The sequence below is a fragment of the Staurois parvus genome, unplaced genomic scaffold, assembly GCF_062004578.1.
Source record: "Staurois parvus isolate SC_StPar_1 unplaced genomic scaffold, SC_StPar_1.0 ptg000176l, whole genome shotgun sequence".
Lineage (NCBI taxonomy): Eukaryota > Metazoa > Chordata > Amphibia > Anura > Ranidae > Staurois > Staurois parvus.
In genome coordinates, this window is record NW_028317972.1 from 519,810 (window position 1) to 539,197 (window position 19,388).

Sequence of the window (19,388 nt, forward strand, 5' to 3'; positions counted from 1 at the left end):
TGTCAGTTTAATTTGAGGGTATTTACATCCAAATCAGGTGAACGGTGTAGGATTTACAACAGTTTGCATATGTGCCTCCCACTTGTTAAGGGACAAAAAGTAATGGGACAGTTGGCTTCTCAGCTGTTCCATGGCCAGGTGTGTGTTATTCCCTCATTATCCCAATTACAATGAGCAGATAAAAGGTCCAGAGTTCATTTCAAGTGTGCTATTTGCATTTGGAATCTGTTGCTGTCAACTCTCAAGATGAGATCCAAAGAGCTGTCACTATCAGTGAAGCAAGCCATCATTAGGCTGGAAAAACAAAACAAACCCATCAGAGAGATAGCAAAAACATTAGGCATGGCCAAAACAACTGTTTGGAACATTCTTAAAAAGAAGGAACGCACCGATGAGCTCAGCAACACCAAAAGACCCGGAAGACCACGGAAAACAACTGTAATGGATGACCGAAGAATTCTTTCCCTGGTGAAGAAAACACCCTTCACAACAGTTGGCCAGATCAAGAACACTCTCCAGGAGGAAGGTGTATGTGTGTCAAAGTCAACAATCAAGAGAAGACTTCACCAGAGTGAATACAGAGGGTTCACCACAAGATGTAAACCATTGGTGAGCCTCAAAAACAGGAAGGCCATATTAGAGTTTGCCAAACGACATCTAAAAAAGCCTTCACAGTTCTGGAACAACATCCTATGGACAGATGAGACCAAGATCAACTTGTACCAGAGTGATGGGAAGAGAAGAGTATGGAGAAGGAAAGGAACTGCTCATGATCCTAAGCACACCACCTCATCAGTGAAGCATGGTGGTGGTAGTGTCGTGGTAGTGTCATGGCGTGGGCATGTATGGCTGCCAATGGAACTGGTTCTCTTGTATTTATTAATGATGTGACTGCTGACAAAAGCAGCAGGATGAATTCTGAAGTGTTTCGGGCAATATTATCTGCTCATATTCAGCCAAATGCTTCAGAACTCATTGGACGCCGCTTCACAGTGCAGATGGACAATGACCCAAAGCATACTGCAAAAGCAACCAAAGAGTTTTTTAAGAGAAAGAAGTGGAATGTTATGCAATGGCCAAGTCAATCACCTGACCTGAATCCGATTGAGCATGCATTTCACTTGCTGAAGACAAAACTGAAGGGAAAAGTCCCCAAAAACAAGCAGGAACTGAAGACAGTTGCAGTAGAGGCCTGGCAGAGCATCACCAGGGATGAAACCCAGCATCTGGTGATGTCTATGCGTCCAGACTTCAGGCTGTAATTGACAGCAAAGGATTTGCAACCAAGTATTAAAAAGTGAAAGTTTGATTTATGATTAATATTCTGTCCCATTACTTTTGGTCCCTTAACAAGTGGGAGGCACATATGCAAACTGTTGTAATTCCTACACCGTTCACCTGATTTGGATGTAAAGCTGACAGTCTGCAGTTAAAGCACATCTTGTTCGTTTCATTTCAAATCCATTGTGGTGGTGTATAGAGCCAAAAATGTTAGAATTGTGTCAATGTCCCAATATTTATGGACCTGACTGTATATCTAGATGCATTGTACACTTTAGATATGCGACTCTTGGTTTTGGGTTTAGTAATACTTTTAGAGCCCCATCATGTTAGTCCATGAACGTGCATAGCATGACAATCATGAGTTTAAATCGGGTGGTGAGGAGGTAATATATAGCCTCCTGTCAAACACATTTGGATAGCTTGTTGCACTTGTCAATGAGCTCTCATTTGCATTTGGAAGAGGCAGCCTTAGGGCTTGTTCACAGGTAAAGTTGGGGGGTGGAAAAAACCTGTAGTTGAGTCCTGGTTTTCCAATCCCTACCCCCTTCAGCTGCTGAGGCAGCAGCCAAAAGTGTACACATGCTTCAGTAGGAATTAAGCCACCTGCTGCTTTTGGTGGGTGAAACTGCTTGCCAATTGTGCCCCATTCAAGTAAATGGGACCCATCTGCAAGCGCCCTGCAACTGCATGCTTCTGTGGGGTCCAAGGGGTTAAAGCAGGTGATGAAAAACCAACACAACATGGCCAAGTGCAGAAAACCCACAGGAAAGCCGCAGGTACACTGTACTGCACCCACAGTGTGGGTAAACCGCAGTGCATCAGTGTGAAAGCAGTATTATATTATTAATGACCAGTGTACTGCTTCACACTGACCTGAAGATCTCTTCTTTCCTGCTGCTGGCACCACTCTGGACAGCGCAAGCCTGGATAACAGGTGCAGTGCAGTTGGTATCACTCTGCGGGGGACCTGAGAAGAGGAGGCCTTTATTAGCACTTTAAAGGATACAGGAATTCAAATACAGTCAGCAAAAGCAGTCCAGAAAAAAAAAAAAAAAAAAAAAAAAAAAAAAAAAAAAACTACTACAGGCCCCACTGTGAAAGACTGGGAACCACCTGCAGCCCAGCTGCTGTTTGAAGGACCATCACCTGAATGGCAGAAGAATCCAAAAATAAAGTCTAGCACAAAAAAAATTGGTTATAGACTTTTTTCAACATAGCTAGGGAAAAAGACAACCATCATCCTTGGAAACTAGCAAATGCAATGGTGAGAAAATATATGTGAACCCCTTGGTGTTAACTGGTTTTCTGCAGTAATTTGCCATAAAATGTGATCTGATCCTCAAGTCACAACAATAGACACAAAGGGTGCTCAAGTTTAGAACACAGAAACAATTCTAAATTTCCCCTTTTTCTATTGAACATACCCATTAGACATTCACACTGTTCGAGGAAAAAGGAAGTCAACCCATAGACTAATTACTTTAATTAACATTAATAAGAGTCAGTGTTTTGCACACCTAGAGTCAAATTCATGAAGAGTTTGGAGGTGTGGTTTAGAGCTACTTAGATAAAAGACACTCAGACACGCAGTCCCCCCTAACACTTACCTGAGCCCAATCCCGATCCAGCGATGTATGTACCATAGACACAAAAATGAGGCTCGGGAGTGAGCACACACAAGTGCACCCAGAGCAAGCAGCTTGCTCTGGGAGCACTCAGCAGGAGAAGGGGACAGAAGCACCGGTGGGGGACCCAAGAAGAGGAGGATAGGGGCTTCTCTATACTAAACCATCGCACAGAGCAGGTAAGCATGAAATGTTTGTTATTTTAAAAGAAAAAAAAAAAAATTTTATAACCACTTTAATCTGCACAAGACTGGAAAGCTATCTATTTAGGCATTTATCAGTCAACAGCGAGACAAACTGTCTATAAATGGACCGTGGCAACTCTTCTTAAACATGGGTGCCCAGCCAAGATGACTCCCAAGGAACGATGACAGAATCCTCAATGAGGTAAAGAAGAACCCATGAGTAACAGCTAAAGGCTTGAGGACATCACTGGAACCAGCAACGTCCCTGTATATGAGTGGGTGTCCATGGCAGAACAACATGGAGGAACCTATTGTTCTCCAAAAAAAAAATATTGCCGCATGCCTGAAGTTTGTCAAACAGCACCTTGGCAAACCGCAATGCTCCGGCGAAAATGTTTTGTGGACTGATAAAACAAAAATTGAATTGTTCTGGAAGAAAACTCAACACTATGTATGGTACAAAAAGGGTACAGCTTACCAACATCAGAATATCATGAAGTGAAGTATGGTGAATGGACCATCATGATTTGGACTTGCTTCGCTGCCTCAGGGCCTGGACCACTTGCAATCATCGAGGGGAAAAAGAATTCCCAAGTTTACCAAAACATGCCACAGGATGTCAGGATGGCTGGCCAGCTGAAGCTTAGCAGACGTTGGGTGAAGCAACAGGACAATGACCCTGAGCATTGGAGTAAACCCACCACAGACTGGCTTCAGAACAAGAAAATGCATCTTTTGCAGGGGCCAGTCAGAGCCCAAACCTTAACCACTTGCCCTCCTGGGGATTTACCCCCCTTCCTGACCAGGCCATTTTTTGCATTACGGCGCTGCGTTACTTTAACTGACAATTGCTTGATCATGCAACGCTGCACCCAAATGAAATTTAAGCCCTTTTCCCCCCCACAAATTGAGCTTTCTTTTGGTGGCATTTTATCGTCTGTGTGGTTTTTATTTTTTGCGCTATAAAAAAAAAAACCTGACAATTTTGAGAAAAAAAAACACTTTTTGACTATTTGCTATTAAACATGTCCAGTAAAAAAAAAAAAAAAAAAAAAATCATATTTCATCATAATTTTAGTCCAAAATGTATTCTGCGACATGTCTTTGCTAAAGAAAAAAAAATCCCAAAACGTGTAAATTAATTGGTTTATGTGAAAGTTCTAGCGTTTGCAAATGACAATATATATACTGGGATTTTTTAAAATTTTTTATTTTTACTAATAATGGCGTTGATCAGCAACTTACAGCAGGACTAAGGGACTGCGGCGGACATTCTGACACTGGGGGGAACTGACCTGGTGTCACTGACATCCCCAGTGACACCAGTACAGTGATCAGTGCTTTAAAAAAAAATGCACTGACACTGTATTAATGGCACTGGGCAGGAAGGGGTTAACATGAGGGCCAATCAAAGGGTTAACAGTGTGTAGGGAGTGTTTTACTAGGGGGAGGTGCGTGTGTGTTTCACTGTAATCACAGCCAGCGATCGTGCCCATCAGTGATCGTCGGAAATCACTGGGCGCTTGCGAGTAATTACCGGCTTGGACCCGGTGATTGACAGCTGCGACCGTGAATGGCGGTGCAGGTGGGTCGCGCACGCGCCCTGCCCGGAAATGCAAAATCACGTCTATATACACGTGATTTTGCGCACCCCTGCCGCCCTGTAGCAGTATTTCTGCTATAGGGCTGTGGGGATGTGGTTAAAGTGGTTTTAAAGGCTGAAGGTGTGCAGCTCCCCCAGGCAGGAGGTAGGTGTCAGAAGCACCAGCAGGGGACCCGAGAAGAGGAGGATTGGGACTGCTCTGTACAAAAACATTGCACAGAGCAGGTAAGTATAACATATTTTTTTTTTTAATCTGCCTTTAATATCACTATCAGCACACTGCGATTGTCTATTGTGACTTAGATGAGGATTGCGTTTTATGGCAACTACTGCAAAAAAAAACAGTTCATTCCATGGGTTCACATACCTTTTCTTGCCACTGTACCTGGTGCATGCTGGATACCGTAAGGGTTATACTGGGAGTTGGCTTACATTTTTTCTGTTTGCCAGTGTCCAGTCCTCCTGAAAGGAACAGTATAACCTGAGTATTTAGATTCCTGTGTCCGTTAAAGAACAAGTGAAATATTCTGTTGCACTCTTTAAAAAAAAATTCCCATTCTTGAAAATGCATGAAACAAAAATTAAGAAAAGTGGGACAACAGAGACATTTTGGAGGGGACACGATCAGCAGTTACTATGTTACGGGCGAGTAACATTAAACCGAGTACTGTGAAAACACAGCATCCTCCATATAGAGGAAAGGAAAGCGCCTTGTATCTCTTACAGACACTTAGTTACTTACATGTTAATTAATCCGTGAGTACCGTTGGGGTAGATCAGGTAACATGATGGAACAGAGACAATACCAAGCGTCTCTAACAGAGCCTTATCTGAACTTAACGCTCTGTGCACCAAAATGTTTTCATACTGCATCAAGTCCATTATAACCTGGAAGAGGGAAGAGATCATTGTCAGCACAGAAAACACAACTTATCTGGTCTTGTCTTGTTGGCAAGTCTGAATAAAAAGACTGCAAGTTTTTTTTATTAAAAACTGACAATTTCCTGAGTTTGTGATCTAGAGGAGCTTACACTCCAGTTTCCCCGCCGCAGTAAAACACAATTATTAGACATACAAGGGTTAGACAAAAAATTGAAAAGTAGTGATGCACCAATATATCAGCCACCAAAAATTATCAGCCGAAAAAAAGGTAATCAGCATTTTTGCTGATAGAAAAAACCAAAAGGTGCCGATGATAATTTTAATGCTAAATCGCATCCTATTGACTTCAATGCAATTTCCCCCTTACTGACTTCCATGCACAGGGGTGTGGAGAAAAAAAAAAAAAGTAAACCCTGCTGCTTTCCTGCAGCAGGGCTAAATGTAAAAAAAACAAAGATTAGATTTTAGGCTAGGCTCACACTGTGCAGGTGGTGCCACTGTGGGACCCGCACAGTGAAATGCAGGATCCGCAAATGGGTGCCATTAATCCTAATGTCATGCAGCACACACTGAAAATCGCACACGCACTGGTAACCTCGATTCTCATGCGGGCTGTGATTTTCAAAGTAGTACAGGGGCTTCTATTTTGCTTTTCATGAGGGAAGGCAGCCCATTCAAACCTCGGCCGCGTGGATATGAACCTAGCCTTAAAGGGCCCTGCACTTGCTGCCAGGGTAGCACTGCAAAGTTGCCAACATTTTAAAAGGGACACTGCCGCTGGGCTTAATTTTGCTTAACGCATTCAATGCTGTCACGTGGCATCAAGGAACCTTTCTTTGTGAGGACGGTTATCTGGATGGAAGATAGTTTTTCTCTAGTTAAAAAGATTAAAAGAGGCCCAGAATATATCAGAAGGAAAGGGTCTTCTGTGCTACTAGACAGGGCTGGCATTTGCAGGGACTAAATCTGCCAGATTTGGGACTGTCATGGCCAATCAGCAATGTCTACCCCTATATGACATAATCTGGAACATACAGGAAGGAATGACAGGTAAGACAGGGTACCCATGCCAAGTTTGGCTGATGAGTAGAATGTACATCTGGGCACCACAGGCATAGAGGGGAGGGGAAGCTGAGCACTGGCCCTCCCACCTCTTGCCATTACATTGAAGACCCCTCCTTCTTCTAATTCCTTAACGAAAAAGATCATGCTCCCTCCCCACTTCCAAGTTCCGTAGCTGGGGCTATGCTGCTGATCTGTCCTCCTCCTGCCTTCCATAAGCCGGTTCACTTTCCCCTCTACGTGCTCGTTACTCTGTCCGCCTCGCCTCCCCTCCCTGTGGGCACGGGCATGAGGCACCGTCCCCCCCCCCCCACGATGTCAGCGAGAAATTGCAGGAGCGTGCAGTAGGCTGTACAGCTGTCTGTATTCTGTGCTGGGACTGAACGGACTGAGACAGGTTGACTATGACCTCCAACTGCCCAATTAAAAAGTAAAGCCTGTTGCTTGCCCGCAGCACGGCCAAATGCCCGGAACTGCATGTCCCAGGCATTGGGCAATAGAATTTGCACATCCCTGATGCAAAAATGACCCCTATTGACTTCAATGCAAAAATGATTACATTTTTTTCATTTTATATACATTTCAATTTATTTTATGTCCAATTTTTGTGTGTTAATTTCAATAAAAGTAATTTTTACGTTACTTGATTGTATTTTTTTTAATTCATACTCATTTAGATTCATGATATTAATTAAAAAGTCAAATATAATACAACTATATATAAAAAATATACTTTTAAAAAAAAAACTGTCCATTTTGTTTTTCGACATCCTGAATGTTAGGTTTCTGTTTCGGTCCAGAATTTTAATTTTGGTGCACTACAATTGGAAAGACTACATGATTTGCAGGTGTAAAAGTGACTACATAAATTTGTGTTGAAAGCGAAAGTGATGTAACATTCTTTGGCTTCCGCTGTGTGATGAGACACCTAACAGGTGGGAAGCCTCACTTTGGTCATTCACTGTGTGTGCTGCTAGTAATATGGAATCATGTTAGAGCTTATTGAGATTCAAAAAAGGCAAATTGTTGCTGCCCTCTTAGCTGATGCCTCTGTGACTGAAGTTGCCAATTTATTTGCAGTGTCGTGAGGTACAATATCAAAGGTTATGACGGCATATACAGTTTCTGGGAAAACTTCATCTGATAAGCATAAGAGCGGTTGATATGGTCAATTGACCGAAAGAGACAAAAAGGACATTGTGCAGGATTGCGATTTTAGGGTAAAAAGATTAAATACTGCCAATATCTTCTTAAAGTGAAATTTAATTTTCTCAATCAACATTGACTATTATGAATACTCATGCTGCTAGCATTAGTAAATAGATGAGATCATAATTACTTGTTTTAAACTGTTTTTTAATACAATTCTTTAAACACTTTCTGGTTAAGATGTCTAGACAAATGAAGTCATACATCCCATCAGTCTTCAGGAGGGGAGGAGAGGTCTTCTCACCTAAGCACACTCTTCAGCCTGTATGCCTAAGCAAGGGGCAGATAGATTCCAGGAAGTAAATGCTACAAAAATCATCTGACCTTACTCAAGATGGCCAGGGCCAGAAATGCTAGGGGGTGTTTTCAAAGTTATTTCTGAGCAAAATAAAGCATGGAGACATGGATGGATGGGTGAGTTTGCTTTGCATATTAAAAACTAATGAAATAGTGCTTTTGGTTTGTGGTGCTTAAATACAAAGTAGTTCAGCTTTAAACAGTGGACATAATTATGCAGGGTTCAAAAGCCAGCCAGTACAATCTAGGATCCAGTAAATGTGCTTCTTTTGACAACAGAAAAGGCTACAAATAAAGGTCAACTATAAATATTTTGGCTCATTGACATCCTGGCTCTGGAGATTAGTTCGGTGCTATATACAAAATTAAATAATTCATCTAAAATACATAGATATAAAAAAGAAAAAAAAACACACCTCCCGCCCAATATAGGAGTTCTCACTCTCGAAAATGATAACGGTGTAATGGGGTTCCTTTTGACCAAGTAGAGAGTTGATGTCACTTGAACTGTTAAACATAAAAAGAGAAGGATGAAGCTGAGCCATTTTGAGGCAGAAGAGCAATTTATACACAGAAAACAGCATTGATGACAGCCCAGTTCTTACTTCCAATTCTATAACTGCCAGTTGTGGTTTAACTCTAATAGGTTACTACAGGACAAGAAATGCTTTTTATTGCAGATACTTTAATGAATGTAACTCTGCGAGGTCTAGTGTACGATCAATAAAGCTCAATTGCAGTCTCTACAAAAACAATATAGTTAAATGGAGCCTGCTGCCAAATACTAATTTGATATGAAGGGGGCATATCAGACCACAGCACTGAAACCACAACACTAACACAAAATGGTGAGGCATTCCTGAGCAGCCTGTTGCATGTGCCTTGCATTTTGGGCTGGCATTGGGGGGCAATTTACAAAAATGACCAAAATAAGACAAATAAAAACTCGTATTTAGCAGCATACTGAATCTAACTAAAATGTCCCAAACAAATTCACTGGCGAATAATCACAGGAGAAAACCAATCCACTCAACAAATTTTGGCAACAAATTAGGTAATCTTGTGTCAATGTGGTGGACTCAAATCATCTTTCAACCACTACCATTTCCAAGCTTTTACCAAAAGACTAAAATTAGCCTTTTCATCCAGACGAGGCTATAATGTACTAGTCTACGCCATTGCCTAATACTACCAGGTTCTTTTCATCTGGTGTTCTATGAGCACCAAATGCTGAGCCATGTAATTGCACAAGCTAATAGGTCATGACTCTACTTATTCTAAAATTTTGGGTGGTTTCTCATGGCAAAAGGGTGAGTTGTATACAACAGAATGAAGACTAAAAAAGGCTGCAGTCCCATAGAGAAGCAGATTTAAACCTGGAAAGCGGTTTTAAATAATGAAAATTGTCTTGGGACCTAAACATCATCTGAAGCATTAGCTTCACTTGAATATGGACTGCTTGGTGCTCTTACGTCTCCAGTACCTTTACCAGTGACAGAACCAATGACATACACAGTTGTAGAGAAAACCAATACTAGGTGATAGAGTACTGTATTTCAGTGGTCTTACCTAAACGGCTCCAGGGAAGGGAAAGCAGGAGGCTTGTGTTCCATAGGGGAAGCCTGCAGGTAGTCTATAATTCCATGGCGAACCGTCTGAACTTTTCTATCAGAGTCTGCAAAATAAGAAATGCTATTCTCACAGCACTGAAACACAAGGCAGAAATTCAAAACCAAGCATTGAATGCTATGACTTATTGTTCACTGCTTGTCGTTTATGTGATTATCAACACGCCTGCAACATTCAGTACAAGAAAATAAAAGTCACATGCAAAGCTAATTTAAGGTATGCATGAAAGTTCAATTTACATGTTGTCCTAAATCTTTCAGAAACCGTGGTGCCTGTTGAGATTCCCCCACCTGAACGCCCAGCTTCCATTGGCATTACTAGTTCAGCTGATGGTGTTACCCTCCCTCCAGAGATTTACCATAACTATTCCAGAAATAATTTGTGAATCCAGATGTGAGAGAGTAACACCTTCATTGTAGAAAAGCAAGAAAAATATGGGGGATACTATTGTGGACATCCTGAAAATACTAGAAGAGGACTGTCCTGGGTTTCAATGCTTTCTGACTTAGAACAAATATGCAGCCAAAGAAGTCAGATCACTATACTTGTTCCAGGTCTGTGAGAGTAACAACAAAGGTCAGGTAAAAAAAAACAAAAACATTTTGTTGCCACTGGCAAAAGTTCTTTCAGTTATAAAGCTTCACATATATTATACTTTTCTTGGATGTATTATTATTTGTGCTCTTCTGAAAATAAATTCAATAATTACCTTTGTAGTTTTCGCCTTGTGTAAACTCCTTTGTAAATGCACTAAAAAACTAAAACAGATTAAATAATTCTTAGAATGTTAAACATATACTGCATATAACATTTTAGAGATTCAGCAATGGTTATAGTTCACCAATTTATATTTCACTAATGATCTCTAGCCTCCTATAAACTCATTACCGAATATAGAAACAAATCACTGTAAAAATGAGCAAATACCTTATGTGTACAATGTATGCAAAATGCACTAATGTACCGAGACGTATGGGGGTCATTTACTAAAGCTGGGGAGAGAAAAATATGGTGCAACTTTTATTGTCAAAGCTTAATTGGACAAGCTGAAAGCGGTTCAAAAGGTTGAAGGTTTTTTTTTTCCTTCATGCATTCTGTGATCAGCTCCCCTCTCTGCCCCCCCCCCCCCCATGCTTCCCTGAGCCCCTTCTCGATCCAGCGATGTGCACGGGAGCCTTGGCTGTCCCAGGTCTCTCTCTCTCCTCATTGGCTGGGACACACCAGTGGGACTATTGGCTCCCACCCATTGCTGTCAATCACAGCCAGTAAGCCAAAAGGAGAAAGCAGAGCAGGACCAAGCCCCGGCTTTATTTGTCTTATGAATGCACAAAGCAGGCCATGGGAGCGAGCATTGACCAATGCCCCCACAGCAAGTGGACAAATTCTGACCCTATTATCTGAATGTCGCAGCAACCAGTCTGTCCATTCTCCTCTGACCTGTACAAGGCATTTTTGTCCACAAAACTGCTGCTCACTGACTTATTTTTCAGATGATTCTCTGTAAACCCAAGAGATGATTGTAGGGGGAAAATCCCAGTAGATTAGCAGTTTTTGAAATACTTAGACCAACCCATCTGTCACCAACAACCATGCCACGCTCAGAGTCACTAAAATCCCCTTTCTTCCCCATTCTGATGCTTGGTTTGAAATTCAGCAAGTTGTCTTCACCACATCTTCATCTAAGTACATGACATGTGATTGGCTGATTAGCAAATTGTGTTACCAAGCAATTGAACAGGTGTACCTAATAAAGTGGCCGGTGAGTTTATACAAAAGGATAGTATAGGAAACACTATGGGTAAAGCACTTGGATTTGTCTTCTAAGTCTCCTATGCAGTCTCATGTAATACAAATTGCCATGTTTAACACGCAGAAAGGTATTTCCAGCCCCAATTCCAAAAATGTCGGCAACAGGTGAATACAAAAATCTTCTTTATTGCATAAAGGAGTGAAAATATTCCATGGCAAACTTACGCTAACACGTTTCAGTCTGAAAATCAGACCTTAGTCATAGCTATAAAGAATTCTGTTTTCACCTGTTGCTGACATTTTTGGATGGAGACTGCTAGTCAGACACGGTGAGCTTATATGTTTTATACTTAATACATCTGACAGGTAATAGCAACCCACTTCTGTTTGGATTTCCAGCCTTAAGTCTTTTAATCGCCTTCTTTTTTCTGCAAGCCATTATAAATGAATTTACTGTTGGTATTTAACAGGATCTTCAAGAGAATGGGAATACATTTGGAGTTCTCCTATACTATAACTGCGAAGGTGATTCCAGTTTGCTGGCCCATTAATAAGGTCTTTAGGCATTTACAGTATACTGGTTTTGCCATCACCCCAGCACTTACCCGGAATGTTGGATAGAACTGGACACCATAGTCCTTGCAAATAGCTGTATTGTCCTCATCGGCACAGTTTAACGCACCAATCTTTATTGATGGATCCCAGTCTAGAAGGAAAGAAACCGGGAGTTACATAACAGAATACACATCTGGCAAGCTATTTTTATGACACCACAAGTCTTCGGTTACATTATGTAAAGGCTTTGCAGATATCCTGCGCATGTAACTTTAGTAGCTGTAACATTGTATCAAATAGCCACAAAGCTTAAACAAATCTTAACTGATATTCAGACTAGATGCTGAGCAGGTACAGCTAATGCCTCCATATGTCTCTGCGCTGAAACTGGACCGCAGCAGCAAACTGGCCCCAGTACTGAGTCGTCTAAATGTTTAGCAACTACAGAAGAATATCACCTATCAGCAGTCATGATCTGCACTCAAAAATACAAAGGCAAAATATAGCAAATTAAATGCAAGATGACAGAAGGTATTGGCCCCACGTTATTTGCTAATGCAGAAGAACCTCTGCAAGAGTGACTTCATGGGACCTTATCGGACCAAAAGCCAAAAGCATGAAAGCAAATTACAAACAGACATTTCAATAACTTTGTCCAGTAACTAAGCTAAGGTGATGTATTCAATCTGCTGCAGGCAAGAGAAAGCATTTTCTTAGATTTTTCTCCTCTACTCCTCACTCAGACTGTACATTGTAACTTTACAGTGTCATTAAACCCACATCATTAAAAACTGTCAGCACATGCTGTATTATATACGGTTCTGTCTTATGCAAAAACCTGGTTGAGCCTTCTGGTCACTGTCCCTCCCTCCTTGTCTGAGTCCCCGCAGCAGCCCATAAACCAGCTATTGCCACATCTACTGAGCATGCTCCAGTTTCAGTTCCCTTCCAAGTTGTTCATTTCCTCCTTTTTCGTATTTGTGCAGCCCAAGTGACTATAGAGCCCACGAAACAGCTAAACCCTATGGGCGTGGGATATTACATGTTGATTGTTGGAGTCATCACCTCCCTCTAATTCTAAGCCCATATAAACAATAGATATAAGCTGCAGGGGCATGAACAGGCTATGATTGCCAGAACCTTCCCCTACATAACCCACACCATGCTTTTGCACAAAAATAATAAAGATTTGAGTTCAAATACATACTTGTATGACAATTTAAAACTTATTTGGTAATTATGTATTTTCCCTCTGTATTCTGAAGGCTGTTTTTTTTAACATTAGACTGGCAGCAGAAGAGTAGAAGCTCCTCCCGTAGAGGCTTCCCTGCAGTCTGGGAAAGAGTTGGGTCACGTGACCGCTGTATATTGATTTTGATAAAAGGTACATAGATTTATTTTTTTAACTAAAATAAATATAGTGCCATCAGCCAAATACATAAAGAGAAGGGATAATGTAAATGAAACAGTGTGCTTTTAGTATCACTATAAAGCAATATCAAGGGGAAAGGCAGTAGAAGGTGTTGGTCTGTGTCAGTCATTTGTGAATACAGGCAATAACTGCACAAGCACAATGATTTACATGTTTGTGTCATCTCTTAGCCAGTACCTCAGTCCAAAAACTAGATTCTGACCCTGGATAATTACTGAATAAAGATGGCTAAGAAAGAAAAAGGCATTATCAGGGGAAGCAAGAGGTAATAAATAACACACATTATTTAGCATGCATGGACATAAAAATATATCTGCTGTTAGCGTCATTTTAAAAAGAACCTAGCTGTTTCAGACTGGGTCTCTTTATATGTAGAAAAAAACATGGGATACTAAATGCAGTCACATTTTTAAATCAGTGACAATTCCAGTGACAAATCTTCAAACCCCTTGCATTGGCCTTGGTTATCAAGGGCAGTTGGTAGTTATGTCAAAGAAGGCCTTGATGGCCATTTATCAGATCCATCCTTTAGATCTGAGCTGACCAAAATCTGCCACTTTCCCCAAAACACAACAATACAGCTTTACTTCCTTATGAATACACAGACTGATAGCAGCTGAGGAAGGATGTCGGTTAAAGCAGACCGGCTGACAGCTGAGAGGACTGAAGGTATCTGAGGACAGATGGGCAGCCATTGAGGTGCAGACAAAGGATGTAACTGACTATTCTGCAGCACACAAAGTCATGTATTGCTTAGAGAAGAAAAACAGTTTGGCTTGAGGAAAGGAGGGGGGTGAGCCCTTTCACTGCCAGTATGCACACTTCCTCGTCCACTTCCAACTGCAGGGGACCATAATGGCGGCTGCCAGTACCAATCTGAAACATTAATGCAGGCTGACAATGCTAGCCTGTTGCTTACTGCACTTCTGGGTCAAAGCGCACCATCTGGGATGTGTGTGCTCCCTCTGCCATGACGGCTTTAAAGGACCCCCCCCAACAACAATATCTTATGTTGTTATCACCTAACATGCAATCATTTAAAGCACCAGGACACTTGAAAATAATAGTTATTTCACACCACAGAATTACAGACAATATACAAAAATATGTATGGAAAGTCTTCACTGATGGACTTTAAAAGGAGACAGTCTGAAGTATGCCAAAGAAAAATACACCAGGCAGTATTCTCTGATTAACGGACTGGGAGATAGCAGTGTGCAGGCATATAATCAGTTATAATCCGTTCAATAAGTCTGTTTTACCCTCACAAACACAAACTTTTACACAAGGCTAGAAATGTGGCCAACTATACACACGCTATATTATTTTCATATGTTGCTTAGGCCCTGTTCACACAATGCGGTGACCTACATTTCTCTGCACTGGAAGAATGCAGGTTTCCACTAGGACACATTGAAAACAATTGTTTTCTATGTGCCCTATTCACACTGCAATGCACCCTGGAGGTGTGGTACAATGATATGCTGCATTTTATCACAGGATTGCATGTCATTGTACAGCAGTGAAACACACTGCGCTGGTGTATAGTAACATGAACAAAGTGAGCTTTTGTGAACCTCAAAGTTTAACAAAAAAAAAAAAAAACAAAAAACAAAAAAGGATGCACACCACACCGCCCCTACCGCCACCTCTGTGCAGCTGGAATGGACAGCTACCACACTAAACCACTGTGGCGTAGCGTGCGGTAGCTGTCACCTACTGTGTAAATAGGTCCTTAACCTCTTGGCGCCGGCCGAACGCAAATGTGTGGCCTCCCGGCATCTGGGCCCAGACGCCAAGCGGCCGCACATTTGCATTCTATTAAAAAAAAAAACGTGCTGAGAGCACGCACCCTGAGCGCTCCCAGCACAAATGTCCGGTACTCACTGAAAGGTCCCAATCTCCTCTTTCGATCGGGACCTTTCCCGATCATATGACTGCTGTGACGGCGTGTCACGGCGGTCACATGACCCTAAACCCCGCCCCCAGGCTTCTGAAACCCTTAAAGGGCCGGGAGGCGCCGGCGCCAAGGGATTAAAGTATAACTGAAGACAAAACTTTTTTTCTTTAGTTTTGGATAGAGTGGAGAGGGTTTAGAACCCCGGTCAGGTTTCTAGTGCAGTCTCTACTCCTGTAGATTCACCCTCCCTATTTGCCGTTTACCATTATCATTGAAAGTAAAAGAAAATCCAACATTTTAGATTGTCCCGAGAACAGGAATAGAGGGGAAATCTTCCAATGGGGACACTAGTTCTGGTAATCTGGGGGGCCCCAAGAAATTCCCTTAGTTTGCAGAGGTTTCCTCTCACTTTCAGTTTTGGTTATGGGACAGGAAGTGAAGGCAAATCTCTCCAAAGGGACACAAATGGCAAAAAAGCTAACAGGGGCCTAAACCTTGATTATTCTATTCAAAATGAAAAAAAAAAAAGCTTTGATGTAGTTCTGCTTTAAGGCTCCATGCATACTAGCATTTTTTAAGCTCCTACTAGCTGTTATTTTTTTTCCTGCTCCTAGAAGCTAAACAGTGTTATCCTATGTGTCCATACACACTATTTAGGCTAGTAGCGTTCAAGATTCAGCATTTAGGGGCAGATTAAAAAATAAAACGTTTTGTAGATTTTTTGCGAGCGTTTTTGCGGCAGAAAAAAACACTAAATGCTCCTAAAAAGCTCCGAACAGCTTTTTTGCTATTTTTTTCCCCTAAATGTTCTGTACTAAATGCACTTCGGCTCTCCATCATCTGAATAACTCTTCTTTATCCCATCACAGGTAAAAGTCTGCGAGCAATATCCATCTGTACTATCACCACCCATGACATGTATGAATGCTAATTCACCCTGCACTGCTATATGGTAATCTATACTGCTTTTAAATTCCACCTCTAACTGAAGCTGATTCATTACTACTAATGTTCTTATTGGTAATTCTTACTGGTTCCAAAAGCTCTAACTCTGTCCATATTATTGTGGTGTTTATTTTGCTCTTATTGCCTAACCCAAATTTATGAGCTGATCCTAATATTTACAACTCTGCTCTCCTGCTCCATTGTTGTCTCTTGTAGTCCTCCTTTGGTGTGAGAAGTTTGCCCTGCTAACCATATGTCTCTACTACCCATTCCTAACTGATTAATTGGCAATACCCCCACCCAACTCAGTATAAATTTAGGCCTTCCTTAGGGAAGGCACAGCCAGGGGTAGCATTTGCAACTATCATCTTGACTGAAGTATTGATCATGGCTTAAGTATTGAGCATTGCACTGCACTTCAGCAAAAGCACAAAGAGAGAAGCCACAGCAGACAACTTCAAAGACTAAACTACTACAGGTGACCTGTTTCCCCATCCAGCTCTAACCCAGTCTGCTTCTTCATCTCACCACTCTGTAACATGCACTCACTACTCCTCACAGTTGTATCATCCTCTCTCTTCAAACTCTCTCTCCTTCGTCCCTCTTCTCCACCTCATAGTTATATATCACCCTTACTCCTGTCTCCACCTTATTACTGTACTGATCAACACCTGCTAATTCTGAACTCACATACTAATAAAACCTCCAGGACACTGGAACCTGTCCCTCCATATAAGTCATACTCCCATATTACTTCCCTCACCCTTCTGCTTCTCCTAACATATGGAGACATCTCCCCAAATCCTGAACCACCATCTTTTTCCTTTGACCAATTCACCTGGCATACCCTATCCTCTAACAGCAGCCACAATCCACACAATCTGGTTACTATTCCTCTTCTTCCTAGAGCCAGCCTCCCCTTTTTCCGTGCTCATTAGAATGCCCGCTCTGCCTGTAACAAACTTGCCTCTGTCCATGACCTTTTTATCACAAACTCCTTTAACCTGCTTGCAATTACAGAAACCTGGCTTCATGAATCTGACTTTCCCTCTCTGGCTTCCCTCTCCCATGGTGGTCTCCTCTGGACTCACTCTCCCAGGCCTAGTGGACAGAAAGGAGGTGGAGTTGGAATCCTATCTTCACAAAGCACTTTTCAGGTCCTTAATTCACCTCCCTCTCTTCATTTGAAGTTCACTCTATTCGTCTATTCTCTCCAGTTTCTTTGAGAATTGCTGTGATCTATCAGCCTGTGGGACTGGTATAAAGCTTTCAGGCTTACTTTCTCTCTTCTGAAATTCCCACAATCACTCTCGATGACTTCAACATCCCTGTTAATCTTAACACTCCTGTTACATCTAAACTCTTAAGCCTAACCACTTCTTTTGACCTATAACAATGGACACACTTCTACTCACTGGAATGGTGACTGCCTCAACCTTGTATTCTCCTACCTATGCACTCCTTGCAACCTCACCAACTTTCCTTTTTCTATCTCTGATCACTCCCTTATTAGCTTTACTCTCTCCTTGGCTTCCTTCTCCTTGTCTTCCAACTACCAAATCTTTACCCGCAGAAACCTTCACTATCTTAACCCCTCTTCTCTATTTTTGGAAACAAATTGTCTATGACAAAATATCAGCCCTGTCCTGCCCCAACCTGGCCACTTCTGTCTACAACAGTTCATTGTCATCCACCGTGGAAACATTGACCCCTCTCAGTACACACAGAATTAGGCCCCGACTGCTACAGCCCTGGCAAACAGACAATAGATGCCTCAAAAAACATAGCCGTGTTCTGGAGCATTTATGGCGTAAGACTAAGACCCAGCAAGACTTTGACCAATATAAATCTGCCCTTCAAAAATTCTACTCCTGTCTGCACACTGTCAAACAGACCTATTTTATCATTAACACCCTCTCACGCAATCCCCGTCAACTCTGTTCTACCTTTAACTCTCTACTTCGTCCTTCTTTACTTCCACCCACTAACTCAAGGCCCAGGAGATTGTTAATCACTTCAAAAATAAGATTGATACAATTTGTGACGAGATCTCAACTGTACAGACATCTCCCTCACCCTACACTCCTTGTCCACCTGCACAATCTATACTTCCCTTGTTTAACACAGCTACTATAGAGGAGGTTGGTAAACATTTTTCTAAAGCCCACCTAACCACCTGACCCTGTACCCTGTTCCCTCGCAAATACTACGGTCACCCCCTGGCCTATCCTTCACTCTAACTCATATCTTCAATCTCACCCTTTCTACTGGCATCTTCCCCAACTCTCTAGAAACATGCGCCTAAGACCCATTTCCTTACTCGCTTTTGCCTTAAAACTCTTTGAATGTCGAGTCTACAACCAGCTGAGCTGCCACCTTATTGAGAATAACCTTCTCAATCCCTTTCAGTCTGGATTTTGCCCACAACCCTCCACAGAAACTGCTCTTCTAAAACTCATGAACGACTTGCTAACCGCTATAACTTATGGTCACTATTCCATACTCTTGGACCTCTCCGCTACCTTTGACACAGTTGACCACCCCCTCTTCCACAAAAAACTATTTACTTGGTCTTCGTGACTGTACTCTCCATAGGTAAGATTCGAACCAATCTCAGCACACCTTCAGTGTCACTTACAACTCTACCTCCTCCTCTCCTACTCCTCTTACTGTCGTGGTCCCCCAAGGTTCTGTCCTTGGACCTCTCCTATTCTCGGTCTACACTTCATCCTTGTGTCAGCTGATAGCTTTCCATGGTTTCCAATACCATTTTTATGCTGATGACACACAAATCTCTCTACTCCTCAACTCACCCCATCAGTTTCCTCATGTATCACCTATTTACTAACAGACATATCAGACTGGATGTCAAACCACTTTCTAAAAGTCAATCTATCCAAAACGGAGCCTATATTTCCTCCCCCACGTGCCTCTTTCCCTGATTTCTTGGTCAGGATCAATAGAACCACTATCAACCCATCCCCGCATGCCAGAGTGCTAGGGGTAACCCTGAATTCTGAACTATACTTTC

At 41.9% G+C, this 19,388-nt stretch overlaps 1 protein-coding gene across 1 annotated transcript in view; it reads right to left on the reverse strand.

Annotated features, from left to right (window-relative positions):
• The window catches only part of QSOX2 (quiescin sulfhydryl oxidase 2), a 74,305-nt gene that overhangs the window by 42,300 nt on the left and 12,617 nt on the right, over window positions 1-19,388 (reverse strand). Inside the window, exons 2-6 of the mRNA XM_089677028.1 lie at window positions 12,131-12,231; window positions 10,486-10,534; window positions 9,717-9,822; window positions 8,564-8,654; window positions 5,440-5,585 (exon numbers count right to left, since the gene is read on the reverse strand). Of these exons, the coding sequence (XP_089533154.1) occupies window positions 5,440-5,585; window positions 8,564-8,654; window positions 9,717-9,822; window positions 10,486-10,534; window positions 12,131-12,231 (493 nt within the window). The remainder of the gene's footprint in view (window positions 1-5,439; window positions 5,586-8,563; window positions 8,655-9,716; window positions 9,823-10,485; window positions 10,535-12,130; window positions 12,232-19,388) is intronic.